The sequence below is a fragment of the Aotus nancymaae genome, unplaced genomic scaffold (genome assembly GCF_030222135.1).
Source record: "Aotus nancymaae isolate 86718 unplaced genomic scaffold, 86718_ANA_hifiasm-v0.15.2.pri h1tg000051l, whole genome shotgun sequence".
Taxonomy (NCBI): domain Eukaryota; kingdom Metazoa; phylum Chordata; class Mammalia; order Primates; family Aotidae; genus Aotus; species Aotus nancymaae.
In genome coordinates, this window is record NW_026988465.1 from 7,702,438 (window position 1) to 7,727,528 (window position 25,091).

General features: G+C 42.0%; 1 protein-coding gene across 1 annotated transcript; it reads left to right on the forward strand.

The window, feature by feature from the left end:
- The first annotated feature begins 6,047 nt into the window (after nucleotides 1-6,047).
- Nucleotides 6,048-24,591, forward strand: LOC105708655 (beta-1,3-galactosyl-O-glycosyl-glycoprotein beta-1,6-N-acetylglucosaminyltransferase 6-like). Its single transcript, XM_064363128.1, is given in 5 exon segments — nucleotides 6,048-7,049; nucleotides 7,052-7,949; nucleotides 24,305-24,430; nucleotides 24,478-24,536; nucleotides 24,539-24,591. Coding segments are annotated over 5 exon segments (1,167 nt in total). The 5' UTR covers nucleotides 6,048-7,018.
- Nucleotides 24,592-25,091: the final 500 nt, after the last annotated feature.

Here is a 25,091-nt window from a genome sequence, read left to right on the forward strand (position 1 = left end):
ATGTGTAAAGCCATGCATTTGTTTTTTTACTTGCAAACACTTAAGCACCTCCTCCTACCTGCCAGGCACTGGGCTGACTGTTGAAGATTAACAGAGACAAAAGTCTTGCCCTGGTAGAACTCATTACAAAATGATCTTGTGCATTTCAAAGACCACTTTGTATTTTGTTTTCTTGCAAAAGGATGTGAAGAATTCTGAATGATCTATCTTTAATGTTTGTCACTCATTCTATTACTTGAAGCAAATTAAACATGATCTCTCCTAATTAGTCACTATTAATTAAGAAGAAAAAAAGAACAACAGATCCTTTATATTCTAGTCGGAGGGACAGGAAAATTACAAAATATACCAATTCAACAAAGTAATTTTAGATAGTCATTAAGTCCTGTGAAGAAAATAAAACAGGGTCCAGCGATATAGATCACCAGAAATGGGGGTGAGGACTTAGATTAGGTGGTCAGGGAAGGCCTCCCAATGGAAGAGACATTTTGAGACGGCAGTTTTGCCACCTGCAAGTGATGACAAAAGCTGTGACTGGACATTAGGACTTGCCTTTACCAACGTGTCCCTGGTTTTAGCAAAAGTTCAGCCAGTCCTTAAGGGTTCCTTTGGGTAAAAGCTGGTTCCAGCACTTGGACATGAAAAGTATAAGATGAGCCTGGAACATACCGTCGCACCCGAAAGTAGAATAGTGCGCAAAGATTACAGAGAACATATCAAAAGGCACAGGAATCCCTTGAAAGGGCTCCTGTGAGCTAAATCTGGGACACTTTGAGCATCAAGACAAATGATGATAGTAATAGACAGTAATCCGGTAAATAAGAATTCATGAATACATACATGCAGGTGTATGCTATATATGTATGTGTGTGCATGTATATTAACTTGATCAGTTCTGCCCTAATTTTACAGAAGAGGGCTTGCAGCCTGCCCAGAAGACTACCCAGTAGTCAGTTGTGGGAGAGTTTGAGCCAGGTCCTGACATGCCAGGTCAGAGAACTTGGACAGTATAGAGGCTGCCAGGCTCTGCCAAGGGTGCACACCATGTCCCAAGAGAGAGCGTGCTGGTGAGCTGCCATGCGGTGGTTTTCCATAGCCAGTTGAGGTGGAAAAGACAAGTAGCCACAACCAACACAGTGCCTTGTGAGCAGCCGCTTTACTCAAATATTCATCTGTTCCCAAGAAGAGTGAAGCCAGGAACATCTCTAAAGGAGACACATGTCCCTAACCCCCCAATGCCACCCACGCAAGGTGAGGGAGGGTAAGTGGGAGTCAAGGAGCAGACCCTGCCTCTACCACATGCAGCCTTCCTCCATCCAGGGGGAAAAGCATTATTAAATTGGAATGAGATTGGAGCTGAAAAAAGGATGGATTTTTCATCACTGAAGAGGTGACTTGAAGTTATGGAATCTGCTCAAAGTGCTGTTGGGAAATCTGCTATAGAGAAAGAGAGGATGATTAAGAAAATACATTTGGGGCCGGGCGCGGTGGCTCACGCCTGTAATCCCAGCACTTTGGGAGGCCGAGGCGGGTGGATCACGACGTCAAGAGATCGAGACCATCCTGGTCAACATGGTGAAACCCTGTCTCTATTAAAAATACAAAAAAAAATTAGCTGGGCATGGTGGCGCGTGCCTGTAATTCCAGCTACTCAGGAGGCTGAGGCAGGAGAACTGCTTGAGCCCAGGAGGCGGAGGTTGTGGTGAGCCGAGATCGCGCCATTGCACTCCAGCCTGGGTAACAAGAGCGAAACTCCGTCTCAAAAAAAAAAAAAAAGAAAAAGAAAATACATTTGGGGGCCATGATTGCTGGAGGGAAAGGTTTAGTGTTTATGTCTCCTGGGTTGAGACTGAAACCAAATACCCACATATAGTAACAGCTCACCATTCTACTTACTAAGCATTTTTGGCTACACATGCCAGAGTCAAGAAGTAGCACCCACACACTCATCCACCCCTCTGTGGAGAGAAACACGCCTCATTATATACACGAAGTTCTCAATCTTTACTCAGAGCTAAATTAGCTAAATGATAACAGTGATTCAACTTAAAAAACAAAAGCTTGAACAGTGAAAGTTCTACCATGTTTGGATGTATGTTTCTCATCCCACAGGAGGTAAAACAAAAGCATGGCCTGTGGTATCAGGAAGACTCTGGTTTGATTTCTGCTGTTGCTTGGTAATTGTGTGACTTGGACATAAAAGTTACTTTCATAGCTCTTCATCTCCTCATAAAATAGAAGATGACAGGCTGGGTGTGGTGGCTCACACCTGTAATCCCAGCACTTTGGGAGGCCGAGGCGGGCACATCATGAGGTCAGAAGTTTCAGACCAGCTTGACCAATGTGGTGAGACCCCGTCTTTACTAAAAATACAAAAATTAGCTGGACGTGGTGACAGGCGCCTGTAATCCCAGCTACTCAGGAGGCTGAGGCAGGAAAATTGCTTGAACCTGGGAGGCGGAGGCTGAGGCAGGAAAACTGCTTGAACCTGGGAGGCGGAGGCTGCAGTGAACCAAGATCGCACCACTGCATTCCAGCATGGGTGACACAGCAATACTCAGTCTCAAAAAAAGAAGAAGAAGATGATTGCACCTCATAAAGGGGCTGTGAGGATTAAACTCTGTAATATAGGTGTATTCGTCCGTTCTCACATTGCTATAAAGAAGTACTTGAGACTGGGTAATTTATAAAGAAAAGAGGTTTAATTGGCTCATGGTTCTGGAGGCTGTACAGGAAGCATAGTGGCTTCTGCTTCTGGGGAGGCGTCAGGAAGCTTCCAATCATGGTGGAAGGCAAAGAGGGAGTGAGGCACTTCATGTGGCCAGAGTAGAAGGAAGAGAGAGAGCAGGGAGGTGCCACCCACTTTTAAACAACCAGATCTCCCGATAACTCACTCACTCACCATCATGAAAGCAGCACTGAAGGAATGGTATAAATAATTCATGAGAACTCTGCCCCCATGATCCACTCACCTCCCACGAGGCCCCATCTCCAACACTGGGGATTACAATTCAACATGAGATTTGGTGGGGACCCAGCTCTAAAACATATCATTCTACCTCTGGCCTCCCAAATTTCATGTCCTTACATTGCAAGATACAATTATCCCTTCTCAACAGTTACCCAAAAGTCTTCACTCATTCTAGTATTAACTCAAAAGTCCAAAGTCTCATCTGAAACAAGGCAAGTCCCTTTCAGCTATGAGCCCGTAAAATCAAAAACAAGTTAGTGACTTTCCAAGTTACAATGGCCTTGTGTAAATGATCCTGTTCCAAAAGGCAGAAATCAGTCCAAAGAAAGGGGCTACAGGCCCCACACAAGTCTGAACCCCAGCAGGGCAGTCATCATTAAATCTTAAAGCTCCAAAATAACTTCCCTTGACTCCATGTCTCACATCCAGGGCACACTGGTGCAAGGGATGGGCTCCCAAAGCCTTGGGCAGCTCTGCCTCTATGGCTTAAAAGGGTTCAGGCCCTGCAGCTGCTCTCATAGGTTGGCATGTGTATTGGTGCCTGCAGCTTTTCCAGGTGCAGGGTGCAAGCTGCTGGTAGATTTACTATTCTGAAACCTGAAGGATGGTAGCCCTCTTCTCATAGCTTCACTAGACAGTGCTTCAATGGGGACTGTGTGAGGACTCCAACCCCACATTTCTCCTCTGCACTCCCCTAGTAGAGGTTCTCCATGAGGGCTCCACCCCTGCAGCAGGCTTCTGCTTAGACATCCAGGCTTTCCCTCCTCCTCTGAAATCTAGGCAGAGGCTTTCAAGCCGCTACTCTTGTACTCTGCACACCCACAGGCTTAACATCATGTGGAAACTGCCAAGACTTATGGTTTGCTCCCTCTGAAGCAATGGCCTGAGTTGTACCTTGGTCTTTTTGAGCCAAGGCTGGAGCTGAAGCAGCTGGGATGTAGGGAGCAGTGTCCCAAGGGTACACAGGGGAGTGAGACCCTGAGCCTGGCCCATAAAACCATTCAGTCCTCCTAGGCCTCTGGGCCTGTGATGGGAGGGGCTGTGGCAAAGGTCTCTGAAATGCCTTTGAGGCCTTTCTTCATTATCTTGGATATTAGTACTTGGCTCCTTTTTTATTATGCAAATTTCTGCAGCCTGCTTGAATTCCTTCCCTGAAAATGAGCTTATCTTTTCTACCACATGACCAGGCTGCAAATTTTCCAAACTTTTATGCTCTGCTTCCTTATTGAATATAAGTTCTAATTTCAAGTGATTTATTGCTCACACATATGAGCATAGGTTGTTACAAGCAGCCAGGCAACATCTTGAACTCTTTGCTGCTTAGCAATTTCTCCTGCCTGATACCCTAAATCATCACTGTCAAGTTCAAAGTTCCTCAGATTCCCTAGGGCAGGGGCATAATACAGCCAAGCTATTTCCCAAGGTATAACAAAAGAGACCTTTGCTCCAGTTCCTAATAAGCTCCTGATTCCATCTGAGACCTCATTAGCCTGGCCATCTCTGTCCATATCACTATCACCATTTTGGTCACAACAACGTAACAAGTCTCTAGGAAGTTCCAAGCTTTCCATCATCTTCCTGTCTTATTCTGAGCCTTCCACACTCTTCCAACCTCTGCCCATTACCCAGTTTCCAAAGCTGCTTCCATATTTTCAGTATCTTCATAGCAATGCCCCATGCCTCAGCAACAGCTTCTGTATTAATCCATTCTTGCATTGCTACAAAGAAATACCGGAGACTGGGTAATGTATAAGGAAAAGAGGTTTAATTGGTTCATGGTTCTGCAGGCTGTGTAGAAAGCATAGTGGCTTCTGCTTCTGGAGGCCTCAGGAAGCTTCCAATCATGGCAGAAGGCAAAGGGGGAGTGAGGCACTTCATGTGGCCAGAGGAAGAGGAAGAGAGAGAGCAGGGAGGTGCCACCCACTTTTAAACTACCAGAACTCACAATAATGCACTCACTATCACAAGAGCAGCACCAAGGGGACGGTGCTGACCTATGTATGAGAACTCCGCCCCATGATCCAATCACCTCCCACCAGGCTCCTCCTCCAACACTGGGGGTTACAATTGGACATGAAATTTAGTACAGTGGCTGGCTTCTAGAAACAACTCAATGAGTTTGTTGTTGTTTTGTTGTCATTGTCATCATCAATGTTGTAGAAAAAGCAAGAAAAAGAGATAAAAGAGATAGGAAGGAAAAAGAGATAAAAGTGGCTACAAATGCAAAGCATATGTAGAGTGCACTAGAGGACAGAATTTCTAATAGAAAATAGTAGGCCTGGCACCACAACTCACATCTGTAATCCCAGCACTTTGGGAGACTGCGGTAGGAGGATTGCTTGAACTCAGGAGTTTGAGACAGCCTGGGAAACATAGCAAGACCCCATCTCTACCAAAAAAAAAAATTTAGTTAGACAAAGTGGCACATGCCCATGGTCCCAGCTACTCAGGAGGCTGAGGCAGGAAGATCCTTTGAGCCCAGAAGGTTGAGGTTGCAGTGAGCTGTGATCGCACCACTGTATTCCAGCCTGGATGACAGAGAGAGACACTGTCTTAAAATAATAATAATATTCATTATGTGATTTGGGGAGTCATCAAGAAGCCCTTATCTTTGTATAGCTTATTAAAGAAGGCAGAGAAAACATATTAGCTTTTAGAAAAACTAATAACAATTAAAAGAGAGTTGGCCTGGCTGGGCATGGTGGCTCACGCCTATAATCCCAGCACTTTGGGCAGATCACCTGAGGTCAGCAGTTTGAGACTAGCCTGACCAATATGATGAAACCCCGTCTCTACTGAAAGTACAAAAATCAGTCGGGCATAGTGGCATACACCTGTAATCCCAGCTGCTTAGGAAGCTGAGACAGGAGGATTGCTTGAACCTGGGAGGTGGAGGTTGCAGTGAGCCAAAATTGTGCCACTGCACTCCAGTCTGGGCAACAGAGCAAGACTCCATCTCAAAATAAAAAAAAAGAGAGAGAGAGTTGGCCCATAAAGAAATGCACTCCAGTTATCTAGAAAATTCACATGAGACTACGAGTCTACCTGTAAAAGCAATAGTTTGAAATTGTATGAGTAATCAAAATTATTAATATATATGAGTAATGGGTCATGTTAAAATCAGTCCCTAATCCTCTGCAATCTACAGCAGTTTATATGGAAATTCTGTCTCCTCTAAAAGCCACAGCCGGTTGAGGGGAGATTTTGCCATCTAATATTGTTGGGACCCTTCAAAACTAAAGGAATGAGGGAAATGAGTCACTCTTTCAATTATTTATTGGAAGAATCCACTGAGTGCCCAAATGTGCCTGGCGCTATGCTGACCACTTTGAATAAAAACTCTTAAGACCTGGCCCTGCCTAATGAAGTACTCCTACTTGAATGGACAGAAATCTGGAAGGATCTTCCTGCTTAAAAGGTTAGGATTGATAAGCCAGATGGGAAATTAATGGAATATACCTAGATATGCATACTCAGGGAGAAGTTAGCCACAAAAGGTGGGGTGGATATAGAGAGTTATGTAACTGGACACAATTATGACAGATTAGCTGATTCAACAATAGAAACAGGAAATGAGATCTCACCCTTTACCCCAGTTCCCCAGTTACAGTAGATAAGACAGAAAGGAGGGTGAGTCACACTGAGTAGTCTTGGTAGCCCAGCCTGGATGAGGATACATTGACTAAAGGATAAGAACATTCACAGAACAAGAAGTAAGAAATATCACAGAATTGATACTCAACTGGGAAATTGCCAGAAATTAAAATAAGCAAACGGGATCGGAAAAGTGAGTGCAACTGATAGAATTAGTGAGTGCAACTAATATCCCTCATTCATTTAGTTTTGAAGGGTCCTAGCAACATTGGATGGCAAAATCTCCCCACAACTGGCTGTGGATTTTAGAGGAGACAGAATTTCCATATAAACTGCTGTAGATTGCAGAGACTTGTAGAGAAGAAAAATGTTTTATTAATTGATTATTTTCTTTAACTCTCAAAGAAGAATTCTTTCCCTCCACCCTTCTACCCCAAAGTGTCAAAAACTAAAATGAAGTTTTGGAGCAGTTATCTTTGTATCATTCTCTTCAAGCTATAATCATCGTCATGGTATTATACAACGTGCGTGTACGTCAACCAGACAGTGATCAAATGGATGATGCAGGTGGTGAATATCAAGTCCTTTCCCTACTGCCCATCTGTGACGCAGCCCTAAATGGGAAGACGGTACAAGTGTTGCCAAGTGCTCTATCCACGTTTGGAATAGATTCCTGCCCTTACTATGTGCTAGAGAACCACTATATCACAACTCCTTTGTCCACAGAAGAAGCTGCATTCCCTTTGGCATATGTAATGACCATCAGTCAAGATTTTGATATGTTTAAACGACTTTTTCAGGCTATTTACATGCCTCAAAATGTCTACTGTATTCATGTTGATAAAGCAGCCACGATTGACTTCAAAATTGCTGAGAGTGAATTACTGGAGTGCTTCTCAAATGCATTTATATCCTCACAGTCTGAGTACATTATTTATGGGGGCAAATCCAAGCTCCAAGCAGACCTGGCCTGCATGAGAGATCTTATAGCATCAGCTGTTCAGTGGAGATATGTCATTAACACTGGTGATCACGATTTCCCCCTAAAAACCAACAGGGAGATAGTTCAGTATTTAAAAACGATGAACTGGACAAACATTACACCTAATTTAGTGTCTGTTCTGAAATCTACTGAAAGGATCAAATATACCCATAGAGAGTACAGAACCAGATCACACGCTTTTGTCCTACAGAAGCGTAAAAGGAAGAGCCCACCTCCACATCAACTCAAAATCCACTTTGGTTCAACTTATGTTGCCCTTACCAGCGAATCTGTCCATTTTGCTCTTTATAATAAAATAGCCATTGAGTTACTCCAGTGGTCTCAGGATACCTACAGTGCAGATGAACATTTCTGGATTATACTCAACAATATTCCAGGTGAGTGTGGTTCCCTTTCTCATTTTTTTTTTTTGCTTGTTAATTTTTATTTTTTTGAGATAAAGTCTCCCTCCATCACCCAGGCTAAAGAGCAGTGGAGTGATCTTGGCTCACTGCAACCTGGGTTCAAGCAATTCTCCTGCCTCAGTCTCCCAAGTAGCTGCCATTACAAGCGTATGCCATCACACCAGGCTAATTTTTATAATTACAGTAGCGACAGGGTTTCGCCACGTTGGCCAGGCTGGTCTGAAACTCCTGGGATCAAGTGATCCTCCCACCTTGGCCTCCCAAAGTGCTGGGATTACAGGGATGAACCACTGCACCCAGCCAATTTTTATTTTTCAATCAAGGTGATATATAATTATGATTTTAAAATCAAATATTATTAAAAGCTTTCTTATAATAAAGACTCATGGCCTTATGCCATGCTTCTCCCCATGTGCAGTCCTAATTAAAAGAAACTATGATATTTTAGCTGTTCCTCCTATTGGTGACTTCTATGCAAAGAACATGCTTATACTGTCATTTCCTGATACATTAAGTAAATGCTACAGTGGTTAAGAACATTTATATCCTCTACCCACAAACCTTCCTTCACTTATTTCTTTTAATGCTGTGATTTTAAATCAACTGACAATATTTATGTGATCATAATTATGAAGCTATCGTTCATAGCTGCCACGCACTCTACATTTTATTTTTCCTGAGATTGATGATTACCTCAGGTTTTTTTCTTCGGTTACTTTTTATGTGTACTTACCACTATTTCAAAATGCTCACACTCATTGGTATGTAACTATGATTATTTCAACCTTTTTTTTTTTTTTTGAGACAGTCTCTTTTTGTCACCCAGGCTGGAGTGCTGGCGCCATCTCAGCTCACTGCAACCTCTGCCTCCCAGGCTCAGGCGATTCTCATGCCTCAGCCTCCTGAGTAGCTGGGACTACAGGCACGTGCCACCATGCCTGGCTGATTTTTGTACTTTTAGTAGAGACAGGGTTTCACCATGCCACCCAGGCTAGTCTTGAACTCCTGGGCTCAAGTCATCCACCCGCCTCGACCTCCCAAAGTGCTGGGATTATAGGTGTGAGCCACTGCACCCGGCCACGTTCAACTATTGGCTTCTTGTGCCCGCCCCAATCTGGACATTTTCTCTGTGGGCCTATTGTGAGTGTTTATCTTACCTGGGAACTCTCTTCCTTATGATGTTGAATCTTATATTCCATAGAATCTATAGTATCTTTTATATCTATCTTTATTATCTATCTTGAAATATTTAAGAATTAAATATGACCTTACACATGTGCTTCAAAATAATCTGAGGGTAGATGTGGAAGTGAATCATGATTAGTTGATTTGTATTGGAAGATGGGTGTGTCAGGGTTAATTATTGCTCTGCAATTTCCCATAGTAAAAAGATTTTAAAACCTTAATAGCTGTTTGATTTTTTGAAGTTATTTTAAATAGGATAGTAATTTCTGTTATGTTCTTCTGATTATTTTACTTATAGTTTGATTTTTGTATATTATTTTTTAATTCAGCCATATTGCTAAATTCTTTAAGTTTTCTAGTCGATTCTCTTGGATTTTCCATGTATTCAATTATATAATGTGCAAATAAATGATAAATTAACCTAATTTCCAAAGGTAAGTTTCATTTGTTTATCTAATTTGTTAATAATGACTTCCAGAATAATAGTATTCATAATGGTGATCCTCTTATTCTTAATTGTAGTAAGAAACTTTCTAGGTGTGTGTTTGGTGAGTGTATACTTGTTTGTTGGGGATGGGAGGGGAGACTTTAGCATCTTTCTCTACTTCTTCCAAGGAAATTGTCTATTTAGAGTTTTCATCCCTTCTGGAGTTGATTTTTGATGAATTATATTTCCCTGGAAAATTACTTATTTCATCTAGATTTTCAAATTTATTTGCAGAGTTGAATATATGCATCTCTTATACATCTTTGAAATTCTTTATCTGCTGTTAATTTTCTACTTACCAATTCTTATTTTGTGATTTTTCTCTTTTTCTTTAAAAAATTAGCTCAACTAACAGTTTCTTGTTTGTTTTGATACAAAGACTCAACATTTGGATTTCACTTATTGGTTCTGCCATTTTTTTCTTCGCAAATTTATCAATTTCCAGTTATTAATTCTTCATTTTGCTTTTATGAACTTTGTTTTGGTATTCTTTTTCTAACTTTTGGAAGTAAATGTTTATTTCTTTTTTTTATTCTTCCTTGTTTATTAATGATTTAAAGCTATAATTTTCTTCCGGTCACCGCATTAGGTATGAGATTCTCGTAAGTTCTAAGTAGGCCTTTCATTACTATTTTCTAGATATTGTACAATTTTAATTTTAGCTTCCTCTTTGACCAAAGAGTTGGGTGAGGGGAAAAAAAGGTGTTTTTTGTTTTGTTTTATTTTGTTTTTGTTTTGAGATGGCGTCTTGCTCTATCGCCCAGGCTGGAGTGCAATGGCGCAATCTCAGCTCACTGCAAACTCCACCTCCCAGATTCAAATGATTCTCCTGCCTCAGCCTCCTGAGTAGCTAGGATTACAGGCACCTGCCACTACACCTGGCTGTTTTTTTATTTTTGGTAGAGATGGGGTTTCACCATGTTGGCTATGCTGGTCTTGTACTCCTGACCTCATGATCCTTCCACCTTGGCTTCCTAAAGTGCTGGGATTACAGGTGTGAGCCACTGCACCCAGCCGAAAAAAAGGTTTTTTTCAAGTTTCAGGTGGCATTTTAGAAATTTCTGTTGTGTGTGTGTGTGCATATGTGTGTTTACATTAGTATTTAATTTTTCTCTTTTATTCCATTGATCACAGAATGTTATCTGTATTATTTCTACTTTGGGAAAGTTGTTTGCTCTGTGGCCGCATCTTATATTAGTCTTAGCAAATGTTTTATGGACACTTGAAAAAAATGTGTATTCTTGGTTTTCAAGGTATAAAATTCTACATATATTCATATAAATTAATATACCTTATTTAGTATGCTTTAGGTATTATAACTTTCTTATAATCTGTTTATTGGCGCTGTCAATGCTTAATTAAAGGAAATTTAAGCCTACTAGAACTTTGTTTCTCTTTTGAAGTTTTAGCTTCATGAAGATTGTTGCTGTTATTGGTGCAGTGATACCAATGAGTATTCTATCTTCACTATGTTGCATGCTATAACATTTGATGCTTTTTGCCCTGAATTAAACTTTCTAAAATACTGGCATCATGACTTACTTTGATTTTAGTTTTTTATCTATCTTTTCTCATTTTTAATTTGTGTACTAATCAGGGTCCGGTAAGGAGACAGAAACCCCACTTACACGGTGAATAGAGAAAATTTAATATAAAAAAGTACCTAGTAATAGGGGATTGATTACTCATGGGTAACTAGAACCCTAAAGAATACAGCAACAGCAGACAAAGGAAAAAGCCACACTTCTAAGGCTAAGGCAGGATACCCAAGGAACTTGGAAGGGGTTCTTTCTCCCCAAGGCTGAGGTACAGAATTCATCAGAAGGTGTGGCTGAGTACCACCACAGGCCAAGAAGTTTATTGAGGTGCCACAGGCTGGCGCTGGCAAGCAGGAAACCATCAACTGAGGTTCCAGCAAGACTCAGTCACCTGCTGGGACACCTGCAAAATTGACTAGAAAGCTTCCTAGGCTCCCACTGCAAATTGATGGGAAGCCCTCTGGAAATGGGGAAGCCACTGAGATTTTCTGGGAAGCCATCCAATAGAATTCTCTAGGAAGCTGCCTGCTGGAATGCCTGCAAAATTTGCTAAAGGCAAACACAACAGGATGCCCTCCAGCCTCACTGGGGTGCTGCTATGAAATTTACTGGGAAGCCACCCATAGGAGTGTCACTGAAACTCACTGGGAATCTGCCCTCTGAGGTGCTGCCAAACTTAGCTAGGAAGCCTGGCAGTATAAGCTCCCAGAACTAGAAAGAAAAAAGCCATCAGAACCAGGAAGAGAGAAGCCCCTTCCTCTCACAGCGTCTTCCTGACTTTCTTTTTTTTGTTGTTTGTTGTTATTGTTTTATTGTTGTTGTTTTGAGACAGAGTCTTGCTCTGTTACCCAGGCTAGGGAGTGCAATGGCTCAATCTAGGCTCACCGCAACCTCCACCTTTAGAGTTCAAGCAATTCTCCTGCCTCAGCCTCCTGAGTAGTTCAGATCACAGGTGCCCACCACCATGCCCAGCTGATTTTTGTATTTTGAGTAAAGATGGGGTTTCCCCATGTTGGCCAGGCTGGTCTCGAACTCATGACCTCAGGTGATGTTTATTTATTTACAGGCATGAGCCACCATGCCTGGCCCTTCTCCTGGCTTTCTAACAACAACTGTCAGCTGGCAAAGAAGAAATGTTTACAGTTTACAAGATCCAGCTCCATCATCACAAAAAACATTTACAGCTGAAAGGCAACAAGTTAGTAACTGGCACAGTCCACCCCTTTGGCTATTGTTTCCATTTATATCCCTACAAGAATTTGGAATTCTATATAACAACAAAACAACTCTCTTTCTAACTGGGACACATCTACCCTTTGTGCAAGTGGAGAAGTTCTCATACTTTCCCTAACACTAGGAGACACTCAGTCTCAAAAGTCATCGTATCCATCGCTGGCTATATGAATTAATTCCTCAGTCCAACAGAATATTCTGTTACCTAAAGAATAAATTACAGAGTTAACCTCCCACAACCAGTATATAATAGAAAGAAGGAAAATTAGGAATGGTTAGCATATATAAATACATACAAGCAAAATGAAAATGCACAAAGCTACTATAGTCTTCACTTTTATAATTGGTCACAAGACCAATTATAAAATCAAATAAAGTCATATCTATGACTCTCTTCTTCCACTTCCCATTCCAGATCTCCCTTGCCTCACCCAGACCTCAGCTGGTCAGGTTTCTCTACCTGGTGGGGTGACCCAAATCATCTTTGCTGCAGTGTATGAGTCTTCAGTAGTCTTGTCTCTTTTTGGTTGCTGTAGTTTTCCATTAACCTTTACTATTAAGCATGGAAGTACTAAGAGATGCCCCCCAGAGAATTCCATAGCCCACCTTGCCTCCGCTGAGCATGCATTTTCCTCTTGAAGACTTGGATCAATCACTCCAGCCAGTAAAGTTATTTCTCCCTGCTGGTTAAGTGGGGTGAGCAGTTCAGAATGGCCTAGTGGCAACCTCATCTTTGCATTCAATGGCTCCACTGTTATGCCTCCTGGTGACAGCATTTCCCTCCTTAGAAACTAAGATTTTCAGATCAGCAGAGCCCAAAGTTGTAAGAATAGGAAGCAAAATTCTGTGCATGGGTTTTTCTGAGCCACTCCCACTTTTGGTCCTGGATTCCCAGACCCTTGTGTTCTAGCCATAGAGAAGATAGCACCATAGGAGAGGTCTCTGGTTCAAAGCATGTACTGTATCCTTAGACAAAGTATATATGGCACCCAAGGACAGCGGTGAAGGAAAATCCTCTTATAAGCAGTACTTCAAGTCATACATGTGGTAGTCTACTTTGGAAAGAGAAAGATCCATTCTTTCAGGGAGTTGTCTCCCAACTGCATCTAGAACTGAGCCTTCAGTAAGCCCTTACAGATTTCAACAAGGCCAGACACTTCCAGTTGATGAGATATGTGTTGAGAATTGTTAATTCTATGGACATGAGCCAACTGAACATGCTTTCTTTGTATCAAATGAGTTCCTTGATAAGAAGGATAAGAATTAGTTTTCTTATCATTGTACAGAGTGACTTGATCACAAATAAGTCATTTTGTGAGGCCGGGCATGGTGGCTCAGACCTGTAATCCCAGCACTTTTGGAGACCAAGGCAGGTGGATCACCTGAGATCAGGAGTTCAAGACTAACCTGGCCAACATGGTGAAACCCTGTCTCTACTAAAAATATGAAAATTAGCCAGGCATGGTGGTGGGCACCTGTAATCCCAGCTATTCGGGAGGCTGAGGCAGGAGAATTGCTTTAACCCAGGAGTTGGAGGTTGCAGTGAGCTGAGATCTCGCCATGGCACTCTAGCCTGGATAACAGAGCAAGACTCTGTCTCAAGAAAAGAAAAAACAAAAAACAACAACAAAAAAAAACAAATCATTCTGTGAGTCCATGGATAGTGGTGCTATCAGAACAACTGTGGGTAGGGAAGTCAGATCCATATTCAGAATGTGTGTCTACTCTAATGAAGGCAAATCTCTATTCTTTCAATGATGAATGAGATCCAGCATAATCAACCAGCCACCTGACAGCTGATTGGTCCCCTTAGAAAACTGCCATTTCAGTGCTCAGTGTTGGTCTCTGCTGTTAGCAGATTCGGCACTCAGTAGCATTGGCCAGGTCAGCCTTGGTAAAGAAAAGTCCATACTATCAAGCTCATACATAGCTTCTATCTCTGCCACCATAGCCACTTTGTTCATGGGCCCATTGAGGAAGCACTGGGTTTTCTGGGGAAAGTGGCTGGCTGATATACAGAGAGTGTGTCATTTGTTTAACCTGCTAATCAAAAGCTTTCTCTTCTTCCTCTGTAGTGAATGCTGTCTGGTGAGAATTCACATGGGACACAAATATCTTCACAGTTTGTGCTTATTCTTCCCCAGACTTCCCGTTCACCAGTCTTTCAGTCCTGTTTTTTCCAAGTCTAACATCAAGACCAACTATGCAACTGCTCATGTAATGAGTATAGAGCTGTGTGTCTAACCAACTGTCTCTCCAAAGTAGACAGACTACCAATGAACTAGTCAAAGATCTGACTACTAGAGAATTTTCTTTTCTTTTGTTTTTGAGATAGAGTCTTGCTTTATCACCTAGGCTGGAGTGTAGCGTTGCCTTCTTGGCTCACTGCAACTTCTGCCTTCTGGGTTCAAGTGATTCTCCTGCCTCAGCCTCCTGAGTAGCTGGGACCACAGGCATGTGCCACCATGCCCAGCTAATTTTTGTATTTTTAGTAGAGACTGGGTTTCGCCATGTTGGCCAGACTGGTTTAGAACTCCTGGCCTTAAGTGATCCACCTACCTCGGCTTCCCGGAGTGCTCGGATTACAGGTGTAAGCCGCCATGTCTGGCCTGAGAATTTCCTTTTACCACTGTCCTTCAGTGTCACCCTGATGGGTGCTATAAAGCTGCAGCTGTCCACTTTAAACAGTATGGGCATATCAAGCACACCAAGTACTCCGCCTTGGGACATCTTCTCAAATCTGTGTTTCTATCATTAGCCCCATCTCCTCTCCTCAGTTCCCAATACATATTTTTCTCTGATACAACTTATTTTTAATGTTTAAATATAAAACTTCCAAACATACTTCAAAAATATAGTACGATGGACCTCCATAAGCCCATCAGTCAACTTTCACAGTCATCCATATAATGCTACGCTTGTTTCATTTATTGTTCTCCGCATTTTTTAACTGGAATATTTTAAACCAAATCTAAGCCATTATGTCATTTCATCCTTAAATACTTTCTTGTGCATCTCAAAAGAAAAAAATAGACATTTCAGACATTTCTCACCCAACATAATGCTGCTAACACCTATAACAAAATTAACAATAGTTCTTTAATATATAGATGCCTCTCAAATCCATTGTAAGTTAAAAATATTGTAAGTCAAAAATGCATTTAATACACCTAACCTGCTGAATATATCATAGCTAGCCTACCTTAAGCATACTCAGAACACTTACATTAGCCTACAGTTGGGCAAAATCATCTAACACAAAGTCTAGTCTATTATCTCATGTAATTTACTGAATATTGTCCTGGAGGTAAAAAAAAAAAAATACAGTGGTTTATGGCCAAAGTATGGTTTCCACTGAATGCGGATTGCTTTTGCACCATCCTAAAGTCTAAAAATCCTAAGTCAAATCATTGTAAGTCAGGAACCATCTGTAATTGAGTAACCTATTTAAATTCTTATTTCTCAAATTGTCTAAAAAATGTTACTCAGTTGGTTTATTGAAATAAGGATCTGAGGCCGGGCGTGGTGGCTCACGCCTGTAATCCCAGCACTTTGGGAGGCCGAGGTGGGTGGATCACGAGGTCAAGAGATCGAGACCATCCTGGTCAACATGGTGAAACCCCGTCTCTACTAAAAATACAAAAAATTAGCTGGGCATGGTGGCGCGTGCCTGTAATCCCAGCTACTCAGGAGGTAGAGGCAGGAGAATTGCCTGAACCCAGGAGGCGGAGGCTGCGGTGAGCCGAGATCGCATCACTGCACTCCAGCCTGGGTAACAAGAGCGAAACTCCGTCTTAAAAAAAAAAAAAAAGAAAGAACGATCTAAACAAGTTCCACTCATGGAATGTGTTCATAATGTCTCTTAAATCTTTCTTTCCTTTCTTCTAGAATAGATCTTTTGGCTTAGTAGAACATCTCACATTTGTGATGTGGCTGACTGCCTTCTTGTTTTGATTTTAACTTGTTTCTGTATCCCATATATATTCCATAGACTGGAAATTAGATGTAAAACCTTGATTGAATTATGGTTTAATTAGCCAGGAAGGCAAGAGGGCTTTCTGGGGGATGCTGAGAGCTTCATGTTGCATGGGATCAGAATGCGTATAATGTCTGTCTCACTTTTAGGTGAGTGCAATTAATAACTGGCTTTGGCCAGGCATAGTGGCTCACGCCTGTAATCCAAGCACTTTGGAGGCCAAGGTGGGCGGATCACCTGAGGTCGGGAGTTCAAGACCAGCCTGACCAACATGGTGAAACCCCGTCTTCAATAAAAAATAAAAATAAATTAAAAAATAAAAACTGGCTTTAGCAGATGCACTCTTTTTCTTTCTTTTCTCTTCTTTGAGGCAGGTCTCACTCTGTCACCCAGGCTGAAGTACAGTGGCACGATCGCAGCACACTGCAGCCTCAACCTCCCCAGCTCAACTGATCCTCCCAACAAACGGGGACTACAGGTGCACACCACCATGCTTGGCTAATTTTTTTACTTTTGTAAAGATGGGATCTCACTATGTTGCCCAGGCTGGTCTTGAACTCTGGACCTCAAGTGATCCACCTGCCCTCAGCCTCCCAAAGTGTTGGGATTACAGGAATGAGCCACCATGCCTGGCCCAGAGGCACTTCTTTCAACTGGCCCTTGAACAGGAGAATTCCCTCGCTTGCTCTTAAACTTCTCACCCTCCCTTCTCCATCTGTCTTAATTCAAGGCAGAATCTTCTGAAACATCCTACGTTCTTCCCTTTTCAATGACTCCCACATTCCTGTTAGTTTCTAAACCAGGAGCATGTGTTGGATCAGATCCTTCCTCTCCATTCATGTCACACTGCCCTGGCCAGGAAGGAACCATTGAGATATTTGAGTAGGCTTAAAATAAATAGATCTAAGGACAGAGATTCATTTCTCTGACTGTCCCAGGCAGAATTAATCTTTCTTTCCCTCTACTTCCTTATCACTTTTATTTTTCCTCTTTGATTAGATTTCTCACATCTTATCTAATGTCTGTTTCTCTTCATATCCAGGTTGGGAATCCTTTTAGTGTTAAAACTTGTGCTCTGAATGAAAAGACTCCCCCACCCCAAACAGGCTTTGTGTGAGCAACATGGCTGTCTATTCACTGGGGTGTGGGCAGGCTGTCAGAAAAGAGAATTAGCGGAGGGCAGTGGGATAGGAGTTGGCTTTATAGGTTTGGGGTAGGCAGTAGGAAGTTACAGAAGTTACAGTTTAGGGCAGTTTTTGCAAGCTGAGAGGGGGTCGTAGGGTCTGGAGTCATGAGGTTGACCAAGGTCGGTTACAAAGTCCAATTGCCTTATCAATTGGAGTGGGAATAAGGAACAACAGAAGATTGTCTCAAGTTAATTAGGCTCGGGGTTGATGATTCTTCCCCTTTTCATGGTCTTCCAGTTACTTCAGATTTTCTAATTCTGTGAGGCCATCAAGAGGTATACGTGTAGGTCACGGAGGTTGCCATGGCTCGATTTAGGGTGTGGCATTGGTGCAGCCAGTTCAAAGAACCTTACATTTAGAAAAGGCTCAGTCTTATTCAATGCCCTTAATTCCTTATACATGGTTGAATTAAATAATCTCTGTTGAGCGAATGTACTTCCCTTACAGGCAACAGTAAACATCTGGATAACAATATGAATAAGTAGTATCTTTTCCAGCTCTTTTTGTTAGTCTATCAAATTAAACATTTAAAATATTAAATTTAATTTTGTACTAGTGATCTTGTTTATAAGAAAAAATTTACAATCCAATATTTCACAAACTACAGCAATGCTGGTCACAAGGCTTCGGGGCCACGTTTGTGACTAACTACAAGGTCAGTGTGACTCCCATAGAATTCATGTTTATATTCCAAGATAAATCAAAGTTACTCAGAATCAGCTGCATATGTACAAAAGAGTCACTTTGGAGGCCCAAGATTGTTGTTAGATTAAAGGACTTGATTAGCTAAGCACAGAGGTGTGCGCCTGTAGTCCTAGCTACTCAGGAGGCTGAGATAGGAGGATGGCTCGAGCCTGGGAGGTGGAGGTTGCAGTGAACTGAGATCATGCCACTGCACTCCAGCCTGGGCGATTAGTGTGAGTCTCCATCTCACACACACACTAAAGGACTTGAGATAATGATTTGGTTCCAAGTATAGTTTGAACATCCCAAATCCAAAACTCCAAAATCCAAATGCTCCAAAATCTGAAATTTTTTGAGCACTAACATGATGTTCAAAGGAAATGCTCATTGGAACATTTAAGAATTCAGATTTTGGATTTGGGATGCTCAACCAAATCCAAAATTTGGTTGGGATCCTCAACCAGTAAGCATAATGCAAATATTCCAAAATCTGAAAAAAATCCAAAATATAAAACACTTCTGGGGCCAAGCATTACAGAATCAGGGTTACTGAACCTGTAATAGCATCAGCAACATCAATAATTAACATTTATTGAATTCTTAGTATGTGCCAGGCACTGTGCTAAGTGCTTTCTGAAGACTGTCTCAGTTCATCATCATGAAATTCCCATGATATAGGCCCTATGATTTTTTTTTTTTTTACAGAAGCAGACATTGTCACACAGCTAACAAGTAGTGAAATGAAGGTTCAAACCAGACTGTTTGATATGAAGCAATTACTTCTGGCCACATCTCATGACAGCATAGACAATTTTTCCATTTCTAAACCTGACATTTCTTTTCTAGTATAAGGATGTTATTATGTTTAAAGAAACTTTTACAAACATCCCCCAAACCTGCCTATTGCCCCAATCTGATTTAATGTAACCACTTCCCTCATCCCCTTGCAGCTTGCATAACTAACCACCATCCTCATTTTACACGTTTCACTCCCTCTACCTTCCCCTCCTCCATTCATCTCTTCCTAGCTTCTTTTTAGTTGCTATTCATAATACCTACTGCCAATCTCTGTTTTTGCAAACATTCTTTTTGCCCCTTTGTCTTTTGGTTGTACCGATTTGGAAATCCACAGTCCTATAACGGATTCAGATAGCCATCATCTCTGTTTAGACCGCTGAGTATTAGCGCAGAAATTGCACAGTCAAGCAGAACATTATATCTGTATGTTCTCAACCTATCGCTTCAACTGGGCCCTCAATTCCAGCCAGGATCTTGCTACGATGATCTGATTGTCACACATTTCCACTATAGCAACAACTACTTCAGACTTTCTCCAGTCTTCTCAAACCTCCAGCCTGCCCTACCAACCTCACTTTCTACAGATGGTCTTGCCTCCAAGTTCACAGAGCAAACACAGGCAAACAGATGGTGCTATGATTAGAATGCATTCCCCAAAGTTCACGAGTTAGAAACTTAATCTCCAATGCAATAGTGTTGGGAGGTGGGCCTAATAAAGGTGATTAGGTCAGGAGGCCTCTGCCATCATGAGTGGATTCATGTCATTATCATGGGGGTGGGTTAGTTATCTTGAGAGTGGGTTGGTTATAAAAGTGAGCTCCACCCTCTCTTGCTCTCTTGGCTTTCTGTCTTCCACCATGGGATGATGCAGCATAAAGTCCCTCAGCAGGTGCAGCCCCTTGATCTCTGACTTCCCAGCTTCCAGAACTGTGAGCCTAATAAACTTTTACCGTTTATAAATTACCCAGTCTGTAGTATTCTGTTATAGCAACACAAAACAGAGAAGACAGATGGAAACTCTCTCAGCTGTCTGCCTGCGTTTGTATACATTCTTTCTTCTTGAAGAATCCTTCCATCCAAGGTCGAAATCAATCTTCCTTTTCTTTCCTCCTTTTCTTTCTCTCTCTCTCTTTCTTTTTCTCTTTCTCTCTTTTTCTTTCTTTTTTTTGAGAGAGGGTCTCGCTCTATCACCCAGCCTAGAGTGCAGTAGTGCCATCACAGCTCACTGCAACCTCTAACTCCTGAGCTCAGGAGATCCTCCCACCTCGGCTTCCTGAGTAGCTAAGACTGCAGGTGTACACCACCACGCCAGGATAGTGATTTTATTTTACATATATATATGTGTGTCTGTAAAATAACTATATATATTTCATAGTACAAATATTATACATTTATATATATTTTTTTTCTTTAGTAGAGACAGGGTCTCACTATGTTGCCCAGGCTGGTCTCAAATTCCTGGTCTCAAGCAATTCTCTCACCTTGGCCACCCAAAGTGTCAGGATTACAGACAGGAGCCACTGAGCCTGGCCAAAATATTTCCTTATTTGTGCTCTGCATCTCCTCATTTATTCAGACAATTGAGGTCTAATTTAGATTGGTGGGGACAGGTGAGACAATTAGGCCTCATTAAGGAAATGACAAAAAGAAATCTGAAAGGTTGAACCAGAAGAAACAAGGGTGATGTGGAGATTGATTTAAAAAAATTTGTACGCTGAGAGAATTTTTTTTTTTTTTTTTTGAGACAAAGAGTCTTGCTCTGATCCCCAGGGTGGAGTGCAATGGCACAATCTTGGCTCACTGCAACCTTCGCCTTCTGGGTTCAAGCGATTCTCATGTCTCAGTCTCCCAAGTAGCTGTAACTACAGGCATCCACCACCACACCAGGCTAATTTTGTATTTTTAGTAGATACTGGGTTTCATCATGTTGGCCAGGCTGGTCTCGAACTCCTGCCCTGCATCGGCCTCTCAAGTGCTGGAATTACAGGCATGAGCTACTGCACCTGGTGAGAAAGAGTCTATTTATGCACATCTTGAAATAAGCAAAACCTACCCATGTTCAAGGAAAATTCTATCTCAGGAAACTTGTACAAATGATGATCCTTTCTCTCTAAATCTTCATTCTATTCTGTTCTAAGGGCTTCTTTCTTTTTGCCTTTAGATATATTCAAGTCTTTTCCATCTTAATAAAAACAAAAGACAAATTACTCTGCCTTAGGCCTTTATATTCCCTAAGACGCTTCATCTCCTGTCATCCAGCCACAGTTCTAGAAGGAGCTGTCAACAGCTGCCATCTCCAATTCCTCCTGTTCCTCGTATATGCCTTTCTCCTCAGCCTAGCTCATCTCCATTCTGTCACTCTTCCTCCCTTGACCTCTTCTTTCAAATAACCTCCAAAGGACATTAACGACCTCTGTGTCAATAAATCAACTGGTCACCCTTGAGCCACGCCTGGTTCTCCTAATTCGCTGGCAACTTCTTAGTTTCTTTTGTCAGTTCATTATCCTTTAATAAACCATTGATGTGGACACTTATCAGAAAGTGGTCTAAAGCCCTATTCACTCATCATGATATGATCTTTGTCTAAGTCAAGGGTCAGCAGAGTGTCTGCAAAAGGGCCACACAACAAATATTTTAGGCTCCACAGACTACACTATCTCTAGGTCTGTATCATAGCCACACAGTTTGAAAGCTGCCAAATGAATGGGTATGGCCATGTTCCTACACAACTTCATTTACAGACACAAAATTTGAATTTCATTAATTAACACATGTCAGAAAATATTATTATTCTTTTGATTTTTTTTCCCTAACCATTCAAACATATAAAGACAATTCTTAGCTTGTGGGCTATACAGAAACATATAGCCCGCCCAAGGGTCAGAGTGTATGCCCTGTTCTAAGTGTTCTCGTCACCCTTATAACCTTAATTACTATCTATACACAATAATTCCAAATTTAAACCTGGAGTTCAAACACATTTTTAAAGTTCCAAACACACATGTTCAACTGGTTTCTCAACCTCTCCTCTTGGGTGTCTCACTGGGTCCTTAAAATCAACATATCCCAAGATGACCCCAACTCCTCCCTCAGTCCACAAATCCAAACAAGCACCAGGTTCTGCTGAGTCTATATCCTGTCTTTATCTTGTAACATTCTATTCTTACCATTCACTCTGCAATCATTCCAATGCATGCCATCCTCATCATTTGCTCTGTTGCAACTACTTCCTGAATTGTCCCCTAATATCTCCCCATCCCCTTGCAACTCATTGCAGCCAGTCTAATATTTAAAAACACAAATTTGGCCAGGTGCAGTGGCTCATGCCTGTAATCCAAGCACTTTGGGAGGCCAAGGCAGGTGGATCACGAGGTCAGGAGTTCAAGACCAGCCTAACCAAGATGGTGAAATCCTGTCTCTACTAAAAATACAAAAATTAGCTGGGCATGGTGGTGGGTGCCTGTAATCCCAGCTATTCAAGAGGCTGAGGCAGAGAATTGCTTGAACCCAGGAGGCAGAGGTTGCAGTGAGCCAAGATCGCACCATTGCCCTCCAGCCTGAGCAACAGAGCAAGAATCTGTCTAAAAAAAAAAAATCACAAATTTGACAAAATTACTTTCCTGCTTCAAGTACTTTTGCCACTTTGCCAAAAAGTCTTTAACTCATTAAAGCCTGCAGGTTGCCACAGGATCTGCCCAACTCTTCTGTCCATCCCTCCTCACCTTGGGCCTCTTTCCTTTTCCTTTTCTTTCTTTTTTGTTTTGTTTTGTTTTGTTTTGTTGCAGGGCAGCAGGGTGGACAGCCTCTCACTCTGTCGCTCAGGCTCGAGTGCAATGGTGCAATCACAGCTCACTGCAGCCTTAACCTCCTGAGCTCAAGTGATTCTCCTGCCTCAGCCTCCCAAGTAGCTGGGACCACAGGTGTATGCCACCATACCTGGCTAACTTTATCTTAATTTTTTGTAAAGACAGGGTCTCCCTATGTAGCTCAAGCTGGTCTTTGAGCTTCCAAAGTGCTTTGGCCTCCCAAAGTGCTGGGAATACAGGCATGAGCTACCACACCCAGTTTGCACCTCCTCCCTTATCTTACTCCAGCCATCCTGGTACTATAATGGTCTATGCATTTTAAGCCTTCTCTAAGAAAGCCTGCCCTAACCTGAGACTGTAAGGCCGGTTGCCTCGCTGGGAGCCAAATGGACACACCCATCCCTCTCCGTGCCTGATAACGATGTCATCATTCCAGACTCATTACTCAGCATCTGGCCTCTCCATGCAGGCTCCCCACATCCACCTCGGCATTCCACACTCAACCCCGCCAAAATTTAAAATCCCGCCAAAGACTTGCCCAATGGCAGCTCAACACGGACCTCCTCAGCCAGTTGACCCACCAATAGCCCCGCCTGGTTACCAATGGCAGCTCGCCCCATCGGCGCCCTGACTCCCTCTAACCAATGAAACTGTCTTCTCTTTGTTTCCCTAATAACCAATCAACTACCTCCACTGCCTATAAAACCCCACGCCCTGAGAAGCCCAGTGCGACTGGGCTTTGGCTCTACTTTTTAGGCAATGCTTAGGCAATTTCTTCACGATTACCATCAGCATCAAAGTGATGAAAACAACTACTTAACTTTGACTTTAACTTATTTCTCTGCTTGCTATTTTTTTACATTCCACTTATCTCTTTCTTAAATTAATATTTTATACAATTAGACTACATCCTTGGGTAATTATTAATAAATGTTCTGAAAGTTCTTACATTTGTTTTCACTCTTGAATGATAGATTTGTTGGTACATAATTCTGAATTTAAGGTAATCTCCCTTGGAACTTTGCTCTGATCACTTTTAGTATCAAATGTCACTAATGAAAACTCTGTTACTGATTAGATCTTTTCCTTTGCTAGATAATCTATGCTCTATATAACCTTTTAGGATTTTTTTCTTTGACTTTGAGGACTTGAAATTTTATCAGAAAATATCTAATGTGTGGATCTCTTTTAAAAATTAACTGGCACTCAATAGGTACTTTCAAAGCCAGTCTCAGTGTTACATGCCTATAATAACAGCTGCTCAGGAGGCTGAGGAAGTTCAAGGCCAGCCTGGGCAACATAGTAAGACTCCACATCAAGTTAAAAACAAACAAACAACACAAAAGGGGGGCACTTTCAATCAGAAGATTCAAATTTTTGTTTAGCTCTTGAAAACGGTTTTTAAATTTATGTGATAGACCCTCTTTCATTCAAATAGAGGTTATGGGCTTCGGAAAGTAGCAGTGAACTCTGGCTCCCACCAGAATAGACACACCTTTCCACATGGCCTTGAGTTTCAGCAACGATATCCAGTTAACAGCTTTGGTGGCAACAACTGTAGCATCAGAATTCAGTAAGATTACTTTCCTGCTTCAAGCACTTCAAGCCCGCCACGGCGGGCACTGCAGCACCAAGGGAGGCCCTGGGGTCTTTCCACCTGAAAGCAGCTTGTTTGCTCATTAGAACAAGTGGGGATTCTGGAACTGCTATTCACACCTCAAATAGTAAACCCAGATCCCCACGCTCCAGCCCACCAAGCTGCAGTATATATAAAAACCAAAAAACAATACTCGAAATGTTCATTTATCTCAGGAGGTGTGTTAGTTTCATATGGCTGTTTTAACGGATGGACAAAAACTCAGTGTCTGGGTTTTTTTGTTTGTTTGCTTGCTTGCTTGTGAGACAGAGTCTCACTCTTGTCACCCAGGCTGGAGTGCAAGGGCGCGATCTAGGCTCACTACAACTTCCACCTGTGGGGGTTCAAGCCATTCTCCTGCCTCAGCCTCCAGAGTAGCTGGGATTACAGTGCACACCACCACACTCAGCTCATTTTTGTATTTTTTTTAGTAGAGACAGGGTTTCACCACATCGGCCAGGCTGGTCTTGAACTCCTGACCTCAGGTGATCTGCCCGCCTTGGCCTCTCAAAGTGCTGGGATTACAGGCATGAGCCATAGCACTTGGCTTCAGTGGCTGTTTTAACACAAATTTATGATCTTCTATGGG